The sequence below is a fragment of the Venustampulla echinocandica genome, assembly GCF_003357145.1.
Source record: "Venustampulla echinocandica strain BP 5553 chromosome Unknown scaffold_2, whole genome shotgun sequence".
In the NCBI taxonomy this organism is placed as follows: domain Eukaryota; kingdom Fungi; phylum Ascomycota; class Leotiomycetes; order Helotiales; family Pleuroascaceae; genus Venustampulla; species Venustampulla echinocandica.
In genome coordinates, this window is record NW_022474207.1 from 1,967,935 (window position 1) to 1,983,873 (window position 15,939).

Below are 15,939 nucleotides of genomic sequence, written 5' to 3' on the forward strand. Positions count from 1 at the left end.
AATAGCTCGACTAATAGCCAAAGTGTATACAGTTGTACACACAGGAGTAGTGGCAAGCAACTCGCAACCATACGCGAGGCTGTAAGCGGCCTAGCGCCAAACGAGGCAGGGCCGTCACCCAACTCACCATTTCTTCCCTTTCTCCTCGCGCGCTCTCTCCTCGTCCCCTTCATCCCCTTCATCCCCCTTCATCTGCTCCATCTCCTCCATCAATCCCCCCCCATCTCCCCCATCTCCGGCTACATCATGGCCTCGGCCCTTAACAGATACAAATGATTTTGATCGTACAAATGAACTGCACAGCGTGAATTGGAAGCTTGGATTGGGATTGGGATTGCCGGGGTTGCGTTCGCTCAGGGAAGAAGAGCATTGCCTGACCAATTTATTAAAGGGTACGGTGACACCTTAACACTTCATTCATTGCGCGCGCGCGCACCGGTCGTGGGTCGCCAGCAGAAGCAGAAGCAGAAGCACAACCAGCACACATTACAAGTTGCAGTTCCAGTTCCAGTTCCAAGTACGTACTACAAGAAGAGGGAGAAGAAGAAGCCTCTACAATCTGCATCTGCATCTTCCTCTGCCTAGACATTAGCTTGCGCTTCTGCTCTGCAACGCGTGCGAGATACGCTACCGCCCACTCCAGCGCCTCGCGCGGTAGAGAGTTGTAGCGGCCGTGGCAGTGGCAGTGACAGTGGTAGCGGTAGCAATAGCGGTAAAATACCTATACTGCACTGCACATTGCTGCGCGCTGCTCCGTACAGAGTACCGCCAGCAACAGTCGCCGGTGAAGGATCGCGGATTTGTGCTGCGCTGACAACAACCGTCTGGTGTCTGTCTGGCTCTGCTGGCTGCTCCTTGGGCTTGACTCGACTGGCGGCGCACGACGTGATTATTCCCCCACGTCTACGTCCACGTCCACATCCGCTTCCTCCCTGGGCGGCCTAGTCTATACCACTGGTCCACTGCCTCTACCCTGTCTCTTATACACATCTAGATGTGTATAAGAGACAGAGTCTATACCACTGGTCCACTGCCTCTACCACTATCACTACCACTATCACTACCACTATCACTACCACTATCACTACCACTATCTCATTGTCTTTTGTTGTCTGTTCTCCCGCACCAAGCTCGGCTCGGCCCAGGGTGCAGGTTGCAGGTTGCAGGCCAAGGGGAGATCCGACGACCATTATTACCTATTGCGGCGCAAGCAAAATACCGAGTTGTTGCTCTTGCTGCTTTGCTCGAACAAGGCGAAAAGAGGACCAAGGCCCATGCTGATACAAGTTTCTCGTTTAGTAATCCAATCACATCGCATGCTGCGCCTCCCGATCGGGCCATTTCCGCTTTCACGCCATTCCTAACCCGGTCATTTCGAGGGTGCCGGAGCATTCATTCCGATCATCCCGATATTCCCGATAAACTCCGCCACTCTTTGACTGCATTCACACCCTCACTCACACCCACCGCCACCAACGCCAGACAAGTGTTCGCTATTCCCATCAACTGGCCCCTAATTCACCCCTTTAATAAGTGCAATCACGTGATAATATTGCTTCCTTCTCCCTAAGGAACCTGCCATAACTAGGTATTTACCATAATGGAGGGGAATAATGGCCATGGAAATGGGAATGGGAATGGGAATGTGAATGGACATGCGCATGCACACGCTCATGCTCATGCAAATACATACATCCAAGACGATGCCGCTTATAATGAGGTGATGAATAATGCTGTCTGGCCTGGTCCTGGTCCTGGCGATCAGTTCCTTTACGCGCAGCATCAGCAAGGACATCAACCTCAACCTCAACAGCAGCCGCAACCGCAAGATCTCTATTCACGCTATGCCACAACCCAACCCCAACCCTCCTACGAACATTATGGCCTCCATCAACAGCCATCGTATCCCTCCATGGAATACGGGAACCTAAACCCAAACTCGGCTTCTCCTTATGTCTCTCACTATCAGCAACATGCTGGTCCCTCAGCCCTCTTCGGGCAGGCGACGTCCTCCATCGACCCTTCTCTGCAGACTTCTGCCCCGTCGCCCTACCGGGCCCAGGATAGCTCCTTCTCTGTGGCTCCGAGTGCAACCATATCGCCGCAGTATCTTCAGTATGCTCCACCTCCCAACCAGCCTGTGAATCAAGGCGTCCCGACCTCGGCATATCAGCAGCCGCCGGCCAACGTAATGGCCAATACCTTTAGCCAGCCGCCTCAGGATCATTCTACCATGTACTTCAATAATGTCCAAAATGGAGACTTGCATCGTACTATGGCCGGTGCTCCTATTCAGTACCCGCCATTGCCTCTCGAGACAAAACCCAATGAGGTCAGGCCTGCCGCCAACCACATGGACAAGATCAGCAATGTCAAGAGCCTCGTCACCTCAGAGTCTCCCCAAATCCTTCCTCGTGCCCAGCCAGCCAAGCCAACGCAAGCCTCGAACCCATTGAGGATGACGCATCCGGAGTTGTATGCTTCAGCGGGTGGGCAACGGTTGGCCTATGCCCCCTTCATAGTGTTTGAGGAGACTCCTATTCAGATCACACTAGGTCTTAAAAGTAAGTCTTTATCCTTCCAAGGGGGACTCAACCTACCTGTTGTGAATCCAAGTTTCATTGATTAACATTATGTAGACACCATCCCTAAATACCATCCACGGAAATCAAAGAGCGGGAAAGTACTTATTCCGGGTTTCGCTTCATCTCGTAAGTGTCTCTGACCGACTCTCTGGCCGCCCTCTACTCCTGTCGATATGCCCCCCTTATCAATCCTCTTTCTTTGCGCTTGACCATTCGTTAACCTTTCGATTAGGCTCTTCCTCTTCAGCGCGTTCCTCAGCCAAGAAAACGCGAATCTCAAAGGAGACCAAGCTTCCATCAAGCAAATGGAAGGGCACTAGACAAGACATTAAACCTGCTGCTGGTAAACTAGCTACCCCGCGTGAAGATAGCAGCCTAGGTGCAGGAACCAAATCGACACCGACGCCAACTGACTCCAGCTCATCTGAAGACGAAAGTAGCTCAGAAGAAGAGTCTGAATACGAAGACGAGGAAGAGATGACGCTTGTAGACGTCAGCACGGTAAGCTTAACCCAGTTTGACGGTCGTGACCACCGCTTTCCGATCTTTCATATCATGTCTTGTCCTACCGAATCGATCTTTGTGAATTATTTGCCTTGCGGTGCCGCTCAAAATCACTGGTTGGTGAATGTATGCTAATAACAACCGTAGATCCGGGGGACTACACGCCCAACCGATGATATCCCTGGTGCCGCACGTTGGGACGCCATTGGGATCATCTGGAGGGATCCTAAATCTAGTCCGAGCGTCGAATTCGTCAAGGCCGCAATCGAAGAATACGGTAATTTCCTGATCGAGCTACGGAGCAAGTTGAGAGCGAACTTAAAGGAAACAGACGATGCTGCAGGCCGTGCAGCTGATCTTGCGAGGCTCGGGGCTGAACGTGGGATTCTGCTGGAGGCATTATATCAAACCATTGATGCTGCCAATGTGCATGGATATGATGCAATAGTAGAGAACCTGGGAAGATACCAAAAACTCGTAAATAGCTTGACTACCACGTTGATCGATTGTGTTAAGATTGACGATTACCTTGGAAAACTTCCAAGGGCGGTCTTTAGTTTGCTGGCCAGATTTCAGACGATGACAGACGACCTGTTGAAGAAGCTTAAATTTGATAGCATTCAAAAGCGTTGGAGGAAGCACGGCGATGCGGAGATCAACGCGAATATCGACGCAATTCTTGCTAATACGGTTGAAGCTAAGGAAAGAGCCTCGAAAGCCCAAAAGGGAACTACAAAAGTTGAAAAGGATCGGATGACACCGGAAAAAACGGAGAAGACTAAGCTGCTCCAAAATACAGATACCAACAAACCCCCAGCTTTCAACCCCGCAAAGAGACCACATGAGGGTGACAGTACCAACGGGAAACCAAGCAAGAAACTCGCCACAGAAACATCTAACACTACTATTAAAGCACCTCCTCCAAAACGGAACAACTTGCTTGGAATTGCTTCCAAACCCCTACCAAAACCAGCCGTCAAGAAGCGAGAGATCTCTCCGCCCGGTCAGTCAAAATTAGGCGCATTATTAGCCAGCATTGCCAAACGACCCGAGCCCCCCAAAGCCCCCGAAGCTCCACCTCGACCCCCAGAAACCCCGGAAGAGAAGGCTCGCCGTGAGAGAAAGGAGAGCAGGCGCCATTTGAGGGTCAAATTTAAGGAAGGCACAGAATTGGAAGAGATCCGGCTATTCAAGCACGAGCAGGCTGAGGATGAAGGTCGCCAGGACGATATGTTGAGAGATGCACACGACTACCGCAGCGAAGGCATCATGCACAAGCGCCGTGTGTCCGAGGCAATGGATGAGGATGATGAGATACAATCTGGTGAAATTGAATCGCGACCATATCCAGAGCTTGTTGGTGTCGATCTCACTGGCTTGGAGAAATCAACACCTTTCGGGCAGAAGTATACTACTCGTGGTGGGGATTTGACCTTCACAACTCCCGAACAACAGGCACAAGAGAGACGTGAAGCTCTGGAGCTTATGACTATTTACACTGATCCTAATGACATTCCTCCATCGCCTAAAGAACCGCCGTACCAGATGGATGGACCTGGGATGGGCAGGCCTGAGTCCCTGCTCAAGGAACCGTCAGCGCCATGGTTGGCGCAACGGCTGCAAGAGATCAAGCAGTATGGCCCGGATTATGCATCTCAGCTCTTTGTTCGCCGTCTGGAAGAACAACAAGGCAGAAAGTTTGGTGACAACCGTGCTCTAGGCGGCCTGCATTCACTTTCCGCGCCAAGTCAAGTATCTTCCGCTCAACAACCCCAATACCAACCACAGAACCAGACCATCGTCAACAACCTCGTTGCCAAAATGCAACCCCACGAATATCAAAACCTTCTACGCATTATCGAATCGGTCAAGGGTAAACCTTATCCTCCTGTTGAACCGCCTGACTGGATGACGAACCCAGCTCAGCGAGCTGTGTGGTGGGAAGGCTACAATAGGGACAAGGCGATCAAGGAGAAGAGGGAAGCTGATCAGAAGGCTCAGATGGAAGCTACTCAGTACCAACCGATGCCAGCGCAATACCAACCGCAGATGTCGGTTCCGCAGCCCCAAAGCTACCAGCAGCCCCAGTCGCAGCCCCCAGCAAGCATGCCCGCGGTGTCATCCCAGCCCGACATTACGCAGCAAGTCCAAAGCCTCCTAGCTAGCTACAGCAACGGCAACAATACAAACGCGACTCAGCAGTTCGACTACAATGCGTGGGCTGCGAATGCCGCTGCTCAAGCCCAAGCTTACTCCGCTCAAACCCAGCAGCCAAGATGGGATGCAAACTGGAACGAGAACTCGAACCCAGCCAAGGCCCAGGAGAATGCTAACGCAGGCTCTAAGGCTAAGCGTGGCTTCGAGAAGAGGGAATGGCAGGAGTCACTTTTCGACGAGAATGGCGATTACAAGGGCAAGAAGAAGCCTTGTCGATTCTGGCGCGAGGGCAAATGTCAGAAGGGTGCGAAGTGTACTTATCTGCACGACTAGCTTCACGTCTGCTCTCACCCTTCGCACTGCTCCGACTTAACGACTCACAGCCGCGTACGCGTTTCTTTTGTGGAATTATTTCATCCAGCGAATGTTTTTGGGGGGATGGAATGCGTGATATACCCCGAAAGTGATGGAACACTTTGCTTTTTCTACTTCTACACACATACACACACCCCCGCATATCAACCCTTTTTTGTACCTATGTATTGTAAAGAGTACTTACCCGCCCCTTCACCTTTCCTTCCCCCGCGCAGCATACTAGCGCAGTCGCTGCTTTTCCTTGCTTCTGTGCATTCATGAATGGATTGCTTGCTTGCGTTGCTCGACTGTATCACCAGAAAGGGCGAGAGCCGGAGAGTGCTGGAAGATGGAGTTTGTTTTAAGGACTTTGAGAGGGTGCGTGGGTGGAAATATAGAAGCATAGTATCATGGAATGGATGGATTGGGGTGGATGGTGAATGAAACCCCTGCCATGCATGCAACAATTAGCCTTATGCAGAAGAGCAGAGGAGAGGAAGCTAGCTGCTGCAGCTGTCTGTATATTAGAGAAAATGAAAAATCTCTATAGTTAATTGAGGATTTTCAAACGTGAATATAATGTTTCGCTGAGATAGTGCAGTGCAGTGTGTTTTGTGTCTTACTTTCCTTGTAATTACTATTGTATGTGTTTAGTTTTGGCTTGGTTTTGTAGGGTGGAAAGTCAGCTAGTTGGGGTTAAGTTACATATGTCTCTTGTAGTTAAAACTTGTGAATAGTCTAACCTCACCTTTTGAATTTTCGGGATTTCGTTGAGAGGTTCTCATCGCCTATCTACTTATCTTACGCTCTCTGTCGTATGATACAGGGGGAAATCCATATATATTTATATTCCCTAATTACCACACCTCATCCCACCATATAGGCAGCTGTGCAGTAGTTCCCAGCCCTTTTCCCCCAAGCCCCTTAACAGAAGCTGAGGTTCTGCCTCTTCTCTCCTCCAACCTTGAAGTATCCAAATACGCACTTTTCCCCCTAATATTTCCCTAGCTCGTGACCTACTAAGTTGAATCAGCCGTCGATCGAGAACATTGCTAGTGACCGATCGGATGGGGATTAGCGCCACCTGAAATGAGGTTATTTATCCCAGCTCTAGCGATAGCATGTAATGCGGGCTCCTACACTGACTTGTAGAAAAAGCGGGTTGAGTTACAAAAGTTACGAGCCAGTTCATTCTGGCTTAGAACCGTTCTCCCGTTCCGGGGGGCTTGGAATAATGGGGTGTTTCATAGTCCTAGCCCTAGACTTTGTTGAGGTTTTGTTTTCGTGGTTTACCTAGGTATAGGTACGTAGGTACTATTAGGTGCCGGCTGTTCGCTTTTCTAAGCGAGCTAAAAGGGGGGGTTTGCCAATTACGCCTAAGTACCTAGGACATCCAAGGAACGAATTGTTGTTGTATAAGCTAGCTCTGATAGAACCTCTTTGATTTTGCATATATATTCATTTTTAAATAACTTACATCTTCGATTCGGGGCTTGTCGACTTGCCCGCTAGGATCTCACTCACAAACCTCGTGGTATCCCGCACCATCCCCTCGCTATACGCATGGCCAACCCCCGGGTATACGATATCTTCCACGACTAATCCGCCATCTGCCCACCATCCGTCGGCGGCGCTCTTCAGGAATTGTAGGAATGGTTCGGAACAATGGTACGGGACGAGTTTGTCGTCGCCGCCGGAGCATACTAAGACCTTTTTGCCGCCGAGTTTGGAGGTTAGGATGGGTCGTAGACGGGCTTGATCTGATTGGGTGAGGGGGTTGGTGGGGATGGCGGAGGTATTGAAGAGGATGCCTTTTGGGTCCTGGCTTTGGATGCTGGAAATGAGTGATGTTGGGAAGTCGACGCTGCCGAGGAAGGTGGCGCCGCTTGAGGTGGTGTAGCTGGTGCGTTTGGAGAGGCGGGCGCGGTCGGATATTAGTCCTGGATGATGGGTTAATGTGTATATTTTGTGTAGGATAGACGGGTCGGTGGGAGATGTGACAATATGGGCTACCCATCTGTAAGGGTTTCCCCGAAATTCCAGTGGACATGGAAAAATATCGGCCCACAAAAATTTCTTGTTGGCGCGATAACATAGTGGGAGCTTTGCTGGATGCTTGCTCCTAAAACATTTAGAGATTTGAAATGTGGCATACTTACTTATATAGTCTGGGCAGCCAATGATGACCACACCTGCAGTAACTCTTGGATCGTTGAAGAGCACCTGCCACGCAGAATGGCCACCGAGAGAGATGCCCATGACCAGATGCTGGTCGATCGATGGGCTGTCTGGTCCTTTCAGGATGTACGAATCCAAATGATCGATCAAGAGACTCGTATCAACGGCCGTTCCGTGAAATATACTAACGGGAACCCGTCAAAATACAGCATTACACACACCAAAACAACCTGACCCGACCTACCTGAACATATCCTGGGCATGATTCTCATTACTTTCTCTCCATGCCTGATTTGCGAGTGCATCAACCTCTCTGGACCCGTGATTTCGCTGATCGAAAGCTACAGCGATGAGCCCCACCTTGCCACCTCCATCACCTGAACCTGAGACCCGTCGATTCCAATCCGTGATACATGTAGTTGCGACCCCCGCCATGAGTTGCTTGGTCTGGAGACGGGGGTGCAAGAGCCAGAGACATGATACTGATTTGCAAGCTGGAGATAACTCGTCTAGTCCATATACATCCGTGAGAATCCCCGCGATATGGAGGGTCTTTACCGAAACGGCCGGTCCCGAACTGGGCTGGGAGTTTCCGAGGGGATTGGGAGTCGCCATATTGAGGTTTAAAATCGTGGAAGAAAGCCTGGTAATGATAACCTAGACGTGCAATTGCAGAGGAAGAGGGAGAGGCAGAGTAAACTTATACAATGGAAATGGATAGGATAGATATATGCGCGGTATCTCCTCAGATATATTGTGGAACTGTGTATGTTCGGCCCCCGGGAACGCTCCACGAAGCAACCTTGCTAGTCAATTGCTAGTAAATTGGGTCATTCTGTTGATCGCTGTTGAGCGAAAAGGCGGCATTGTAAATCAACAATTGTAAACATTTATCAGGGGACTGCATAAATGACTTTGAGAGATTTTGATGCATCCTGTTACTTACTGTAATTAAAGCACCCAGGGAGTTTAAAGTCGTTATAGTAAACCTTCGCCTTGCGAGGTTCTCGTAATGGACTTGTGCTTGTGTTGAGTGTTGAGGGTTGATAATGCCGCTTTTATCATCCCAAGCCCTCGGCTCCGTCCTCGAGTCCTCCGTATGTAAACACGGTCAGGGATGTCCAGCTCGGACCCAACGTCATCTGATTCCCGTCGAGTCCTCGACAGGAGAAATTACAGCCCGTAAACAACCTTCGGTTTTTGTACAACTATAACAATTAATTTCTCGTTTATTCGACCCATCTTGTCAATTAGAAATTATTATTTGTTCAGCGCACTCCAATCCGCCTAGCTGCTCTGGTAGCCCTCCTCTCAAGCTACAACTACAACACCGTCACTTCCAGGACGTGGCCGTGACCACTCTGGCGCGCGCAACGAGCACAGTCACTATCACTACGAATCACCTTGTCCGCAATGAGCAACACGGACTGCCTCTAGACATACAAGCTCGGGCCCCAAGGGACTCGTCGTTCGTGGGTTGGGCGTGGTGGGAAAGGGAAAAGGGGCTAAGGTTGGACACTGGAAAACGATAAGATAGGACGCCAACATGACAATAGACGGAGAGGAAATATCGCCAATGACCACTCCGCCGGAAAGAGCGAGTAATGGCTCTGCCAATGGATCAGCAAATGTACTCGTACAGCCGTCAGGTCTGCGGAATGTCGTGGGATCCGACAGCGTTCTAGAAACCAAACATGATGTCGCACATCCTTCGGCAGCGACAAACGGCAGCACGAGCAAGCCTTCCACAGAAGCACCTGATTATATGAATGGAGGATATCCGCATGAGAATATTGGATCTGTAGCACCATCTGCTCTAAAACCGCCAACATTGAAGCCTCCCTTCGCCGCCAATGACGTCCCTACCACTGCTGCTGCTGGCACATCGACCCCGCCTGGCCGAAGAAGTGTTCAATTCGCGAGGGCAGAAGTGTCACCGGAAGATATGGGACATGGCAAGCAAGAGTCATTAGGCGCGGAAGATGGGGAGACTCCTTCAAAAGACAGAAGGGGTCAATCGTTAATGGCAAAATTGAAGTTGTTGACCTCTGCAGGAGGACTGCAGACCCATAGCAGGAGCCAGAGCAACCCAGTGAACTCCGCCGATGGAGGGACAGTATCTGCTCCGCTGTCGCCTGTAAATGAGCACCGACATCGATTTCCATATACACTACAGGAAGAAGGCAGTGATGCTGATGCAGAGGAAACTGCAGATGAAGACGTGGCGCCCGATGTGATACGGGTAAAACGGAAACGTCGCATGCCGAGACCGCAATTCAGCACAAGTGAAAGCCAAACTACACCTAACACCCCCAGGGTTCGCGGCATTGCGCAATCTGATTCTCCCAGCGGCAGTAGAGTCTATCCATTCTTGAGTCGACGGGCTACGGATGGCTCATTGGAGCAAAGGGGTCACGTATCAGAAGGCGAGGGGCGTGATCAACTCGGTGGTCATAGTGCTTGGAGACGCGGAAGTTCCTGGATATCTAGTGCTCGTGGTTTTGGTCACTCTGCTCAACACTCTGCTGACCTAGATGCCACTCCAACATCAAGAAGGCCTGGTCAGTTTAGACGTGCATTAACTGGACTTGGTGGTGGTCAGAGCGATGGCGACGGCCCAGCCTCTAGGCGGCCATTTATGGGCGCCGAGCGGACACCTACATTCGGAGCCCAAAGATGGCGGATGATCAAGCATGGCCTAAAATTGCTAGGGACGAAGAAAGAGGAGCACAGAGTGGATTATCTCAAATCGGCCGAGCTGATGGCGGAATTACGCGCAGGCGCTCCTGCGGCACTCATACTGGCTAGTATGATCCAGAGAGATGAGCACGGTAATAAACGGATACCTGTTCTGCTCGAACAACTGAAAATACGTATCACCGATAGCAAGTCAAGTACCGATGATCCCGCCGAAAGTGGGCGACACCTTATCTTCAGAATTGAGCTTGAGTATGGAAGTGGCTTGAATAGAATGAAATGGGTCATTCATCGGACACTTCGAGACTTTGCAAATTTGCATCTGAGATACAAAATCCAAGCACAGAGCGACAAGTATCTTCAGCTCAGAAGTGATGTGGACTCTAGGCCGAAGCAGCCGCGATTTCCAAGATCAGCATTTCCTTACTTCAGAGGTGTGCGCGGATTAGGCGAGAGTGAAGATGACGAGCCAGACAATATCCGCATAGATGAGACGGTAGGAGAGGCAACACATAGCGAGACAGATCGAAAGCGCAAGAAGAGGCGGCCGTCACTCGGGGGTTCCCGAAGGAAATCTACTGCTATGGGAACCGAGCCAACATCCGGATCTGTTGCGCCCAAGGGAGAAAGTAATGCGCAGACCCGGATCTATAATGAGAAACAACGACGAAGACTTGAACAGTACCTCCAAGAAATGATCCGCTGGCTTATTTTCAGAGCCGACAGCAACAGACTCTGTAGATTTTTAGAACTGTCAGCTTTGGGCGTACGCTTAGCGGCTGAGGGCAGTTATCATGGCAAAGAAGGGTTCATGGTTATCCAGGCTTCAAAAGGCCTGGACTTCCGAAGATTGCTTACGCCTAGAAAAATCTTTGCCCGTCATTCTCCGAAGTGGTTCCTAGTAAGACATAGCTACATCGTCTGTGTCGAATCTCCCGAGAACATGCACATATACGACGTCTACTTGGTAGACCCAAAATTCGAAATCCAGCAGAAACGTCGCAAGCTTAGAAACATGGGCTCGAAAGAAATCTTAAACGCGGCAGAGGAATCTGCCAAGCATCCGCAGCACCATAGTTTGAAGCTGCATAATTCAGAACGAAAGGTCAAGTTACTGGCCAAGAATGAACGGCAACTTAGACAATTCGAGGAATCTATAACATTCATGGTGGACAACACATCTTGGTCGAAGCCAAACCGCTTTGGGAGCTTTGCCCCTGTGCGCACGGGTGTATATGCACAATGGCTTGTGGATGGCAGAGACTACATGTGGAATGTGTCGCGTGCTATTAATATGGCCAAAGATGTCATTTACATCCACGATTGGTGGCTTAGCCCTCAGCTATACATGCGTAGACCGGCAGCAATCAGTCAAAAATGGCGCCTCGATAGGCTACTTCAAAAGAAAGCTAAGGAAGGTGTCAAGATCTTTATCATCATTTACCGAAACGTCGAGGCGGCGATACCCATCGATTCTGAGTTCACCAAGTTTTCCATGCTTGATCTGCATCCGAATGTCTTTGTGCAAAGATCTCCTAACCAGTTCAAAAAGAACCAGTTTTTCTTTGCGCATCACGAGAAGATATGCATCGTCGATCATACAGTCGCCTTTGTGGGTGGAATTGATCTCTGTTTTGGGCGTTGGGATACTCCACAGCACTCGGTCGTTGACGACAAACCAACTGGGTTCGAACAATCAGACCTCCCGAAAGACGCTGACCACTGCCAACTATGGCCTGGAAAAGACTACTCAAACCCTCGAGTTCAAGACTTCTATCAGCTCCACGAACCATATGCTGAGATGTATGATCGTTCCAAGATACCCAGAATGCCATGGCACGATATTTCAATGCAGGTTGTTGGCCAACCTGCTAGGGACTTGACGCGTCATTTTGTGCAGAGATGGAACTACGTGCTCCGAGGGCGAAAACCTACGAGACCAACGCCTTTCCTCCTTCCACCACCTGATTATAATACCGCGGACCTTGAAGCCCTCGGGTTATCTGGTACCTGTGAAGTCCAAATTCTACGATCTGCTGCTGATTGGTCTATGGGGTTGACGGAAACAGAACACAGTATCATGAATGCTTACTGCAAGATGATTGAGGAGTCGGAGCACTTTGTTTACATGGAAAACCAGTTCTTCATCACTAGCTGCGAGACGATGAACGTCAAAATCATCAACAAAATCGGAGATGCCATCGTTGAGCGCGCAGTTCGCGCGTTTCGGAACAATGAGAGCTGGAGGTGTGTTATACTTATTCCGCTAATGCCTGGCTTTCAGAATACTGTGGATGAGCCTGAAGGTACAAGTGTGCGGCTGATCATGCAATGCCAATTCCGGAGCATCTGTCGCGGCGAGGGCTCGATATTTGGCCGTCTGCGGAGCCAAGGCATCGAGCCAGAGGACTTCGTGCAGTTTTACAGCCTTCGATCATGGGGGCGAATTGGGCCAAAGAAGACATTGGTCACAGAGCAGCTATATATCCATGCCAAGGTCATCATTGTTGACGACCGAACTGCATTGATCGGCTCAGCCAATATCAACGAAAGGTCCATGCTGGGCTCGAGAGACTCTGAATGTGCTGCTGTTGTTCGTGATACCGATATGATTTGGTCAACTATGGACGGAGAACCATATCTTGTCGGGCGTTTTGCTCATACTTTGAGAATGCGTCTTATGCGAGAGCACCTCGGTCTCGACGTTGATGAAGTGATGGAGGATGAGCGTCGAGCAGAGCTGGACAAAGAAGAAGAGGAGTATGAGTCAAAAATGGATGGTATCTATGGAGATGACAGTGATTCCGAGACGGACCGGTCAAGGCATGGTGAAGTGCCCCCTGAAGTAGCCGCACGGAGGGCTAGTTTACATACTACCCGCAGTTTCAACCATGATGTAGATTGGGAAGAAGACGCGAATCCCTACATCAAGCCCGAACCATACAAGCCTATAACTAAGGACCCTAGAGTTACTGGGAACGAGAAGCATGCCGCTGAAGTGCAGGGCGGCGAGGGCACGGATCACTGGAAGGATGCTGAGAAGACTGGAGTTGTCCGGGGTCGGGACTCGGTCATAGTCCGTGGTCGTGAGGTTCTTGTTAAAGATATCTCGCCAGAAGGCAGGGGTACTATAGATAATCCTAGGAAATCACACGTCCGTTCGCCGCACCGCTATCACGCCGAATCGCTCACAATAAGGCCAAACAATAGCGGGCTTCCACCAATGCCACAACTCACTCGAAGAACAACAGAGCAATTAGGCCTTACACAGTTATCACAACTCCCTCCTGTTCCCCTAACAGATGATACGGATATCGGAGGGCCACCAATGCATCTGGATAGCACAGGAAACCTAGCACCTAGGGCATTTAACCCAGCGACTGCCGATATCAAAATCGCCCCAGTGAACAAAGATTGTATGCGGGATCCCCTCAACGACTGCTTCTTTGAAGATATTTGGCGATTGGTTGCAGAAAACAACACCAAAATATTTCGACGTGTTTTCAGGTGTAATCCTGATAGCGAAGTAACCAACTGGCACGAGTACACTGAGTTCGTTGCCTATGCTGAGAGGTTTGCCCAATCTCAGGGCGAGACCAAGAGCAAAGAGCGCGAAGAACAAGAAGCGCCTGGAAAGAGTGGACCTCCGGGAGCAACATTACCAGGAGCCGGGAGCGCCGTGCCAGGACTGGCCAATATCTCTGAGAAGGTGATAGAGCATGCCCGCGATGATCACCCGCTTGGAACCGTATCAGAATGGGCAGAAAGTGCGGATCGACGTAACAAGGAGCGCAGGGCAAGGGCAAACTCCCATGGTATGGCGATTGATGGCGGCGAAGTAACCGATGAGAAAGCTGCTTCGTGGGCAAGGTTAGATGAGGCTCCATCTCCAATTCAACCTGCGGGAGATGAAACATTCCCATCGTATGAAACTACCATCAACCCGCCATCTACCGATGCGGACAGGTCTCCACAATACAATGCTAGGAAGGCAACATTTTCTTCCGTACCAGATGGCGTAAGCCTGTGTCCCACAGCATCTATGCCAACCACTCAGGGATCTGCTAAAAAGCGCCGTCGCGGAACAACGAAAGGAAGTCGAAGAGGCTTTGCGGCTAGTGATGGCTTACTAAATCCTAATGATATCGAGGAACTCCTGAGTCTGATTCAAGGCCATCTGGTTTTGTTCCCATATGACTGGCTTATCAAGGAGGAACTCAATTCCAACTGGCTGTACCAGGTGGACCAAGTTGCGCCGTTGCAGATCTAGTAAGTAATACATATCCTCGAACTTCAGAGGATTCATACTGACTGTTTGTGTAGTGATTAAGCACTTCATTCTAGTAGTAGAAAGGGCCGCTGTATAGGTACTTTTGTTGTGCGTAGGCAGAAACGGGTCGGGTGCGTTGCATTAGCATTGGGATGAGGCATTTGGCCATATGTTTAGCGTAAAAGCGGAGAGTTGAATTCTTTCCAAAATCCCGAATTTAAGTATTAATCAATCAAACCATACATAGATATCTTACACCTTCTCACTGATCCAAATTGCACCCTTACACCCAGCCCTTATAACCCCCGTAAGCAACTCATGCGGTACCGCCTTCTTGGCATCATTCTCCACTGCATGATCCAAATGCTCTAATTCTTCATCTCTAATCCTCCGAATAGTTCCCACCAGCTCCCTCAAATCCTCCCCTATCACCTCCCCCCGACTCTCCATACCCTCAATCATGTCCAGCAAGTACCTCAACTGCCCATTATAATGATCTCCTATCTCCGTTTCCACGGCTTCCGTACACGCCATCGCTGCTTCGCGGCCTAAAAGCGCGGTCCCCCAGCCCAGGGCGGACGCAGCGACTGTCCATAATGGATACATGGCTGTTGGGCGGATGCGGTGTTTTGCTAACAGCGAGTTGAAGGTGTCGAAGTGGCCGGCTTCTTGGTCGTACATGTGTTTCATTAGTGGCCGGAGGTGTGGGTGTGCCTTTACGATTGGGGGTGTTTGGGCGGCGTAGATTAGAGTGGCAGCGAGTTCCCCGGCTTGGTTTACGCGGAGCTGCATTGTGGTATTATATTAGTTACTGGGGTTTGGGAGTTTGGGGAGCAGGACGGGTGACTTACGGCGCTGGTGAGGAAGTCCCGTTGAGCTTGGGTTAGAGGTTTGGAGGGCCGTTTGGGGTGGGATTGAGCGTCAGACCCAGGAGTATTTGAGGAGGCATCTTGGGCATTGGATGCTGCAGATGTTGAGAGATGTCGAACTGAACGTGTTGATCGGGTGATGTTAATGAGGCTTGGGGCCAGGAAGTCGTAGACGGGGATATGTGCTGCTAGGAGAGTTGAGCGTCCACAGGAATATAAAGCCATTGTTAATGATATTTCAGAGTCAATTGCTCCCTAGGGTGAGTATACGAATAAGTTGAAACCCTTGGGAGAGTCGGAGTTGGCCGACTTTGCGAGGCTCTCG

At 50.3% G+C, this 15,939-nt stretch overlaps 4 protein-coding genes across 4 annotated transcripts; 2 read left to right on the plus strand and 2 right to left on the minus strand.

Moving 5' to 3' along the window:
* Positions 1-1,600: 1,600 nt before the first annotated feature.
* On the plus strand, positions 1,601-5,579 carry BP5553_05007 (uncharacterized protein; the record flags this gene model as incomplete). The annotated part of the gene is made up of 4 exons (XM_032013630.1): positions 1,601-2,564; positions 2,640-2,711; positions 2,818-3,086; positions 3,237-5,579. 4 exons carry the CDS (start codon positions 1,601-1,603, stop codon positions 5,577-5,579), a joined length of 3,648 nt encoding a protein of 1,215 aa, XP_031870230.1.
* A 1,494-nt stretch (positions 5,580-7,073) lies between these two features.
* On the minus strand, positions 7,074-8,393 carry BP5553_05008 (Uncharacterized protein; the record flags this gene model as incomplete). Its single annotated transcript, XM_032013631.1, has 3 exons — positions 7,074-7,540; positions 7,760-7,962; positions 8,023-8,393. The coding sequence occupies 3 exons, from the start codon at positions 8,391-8,393 to the stop codon at positions 7,074-7,076; spliced, it is 1,041 nt and encodes a 346-aa protein (XP_031870231.1).
* Positions 8,394-9,324: 931 nt separating this feature from the next.
* Positions 9,325-14,805, plus strand: BP5553_05009 (Phospholipase-like protein D1; the record flags this gene model as incomplete). The annotated part of the gene is made up of 2 exons (XM_032013632.1): positions 9,325-14,744; positions 14,799-14,805. The coding sequence occupies 2 exons, from the start codon at positions 9,325-9,327 to the stop codon at positions 14,803-14,805; spliced, it is 5,427 nt and encodes a 1,808-aa protein (XP_031870232.1).
* A 192-nt stretch (positions 14,806-14,997) lies between these two features.
* BP5553_05010 (5-demethoxyubiquinone hydroxylase, mitochondrial) lies at positions 14,998-15,839 on the minus strand (the record flags this gene model as incomplete). Its single annotated transcript, XM_032013633.1, has 2 exons — positions 14,998-15,531; positions 15,597-15,839. The coding sequence occupies 2 exons, from the start codon at positions 15,837-15,839 to the stop codon at positions 14,998-15,000; spliced, it is 777 nt and encodes a 258-aa protein (XP_031870233.1).
* Between the last annotated feature and the right edge of the window lie 100 nt (positions 15,840-15,939).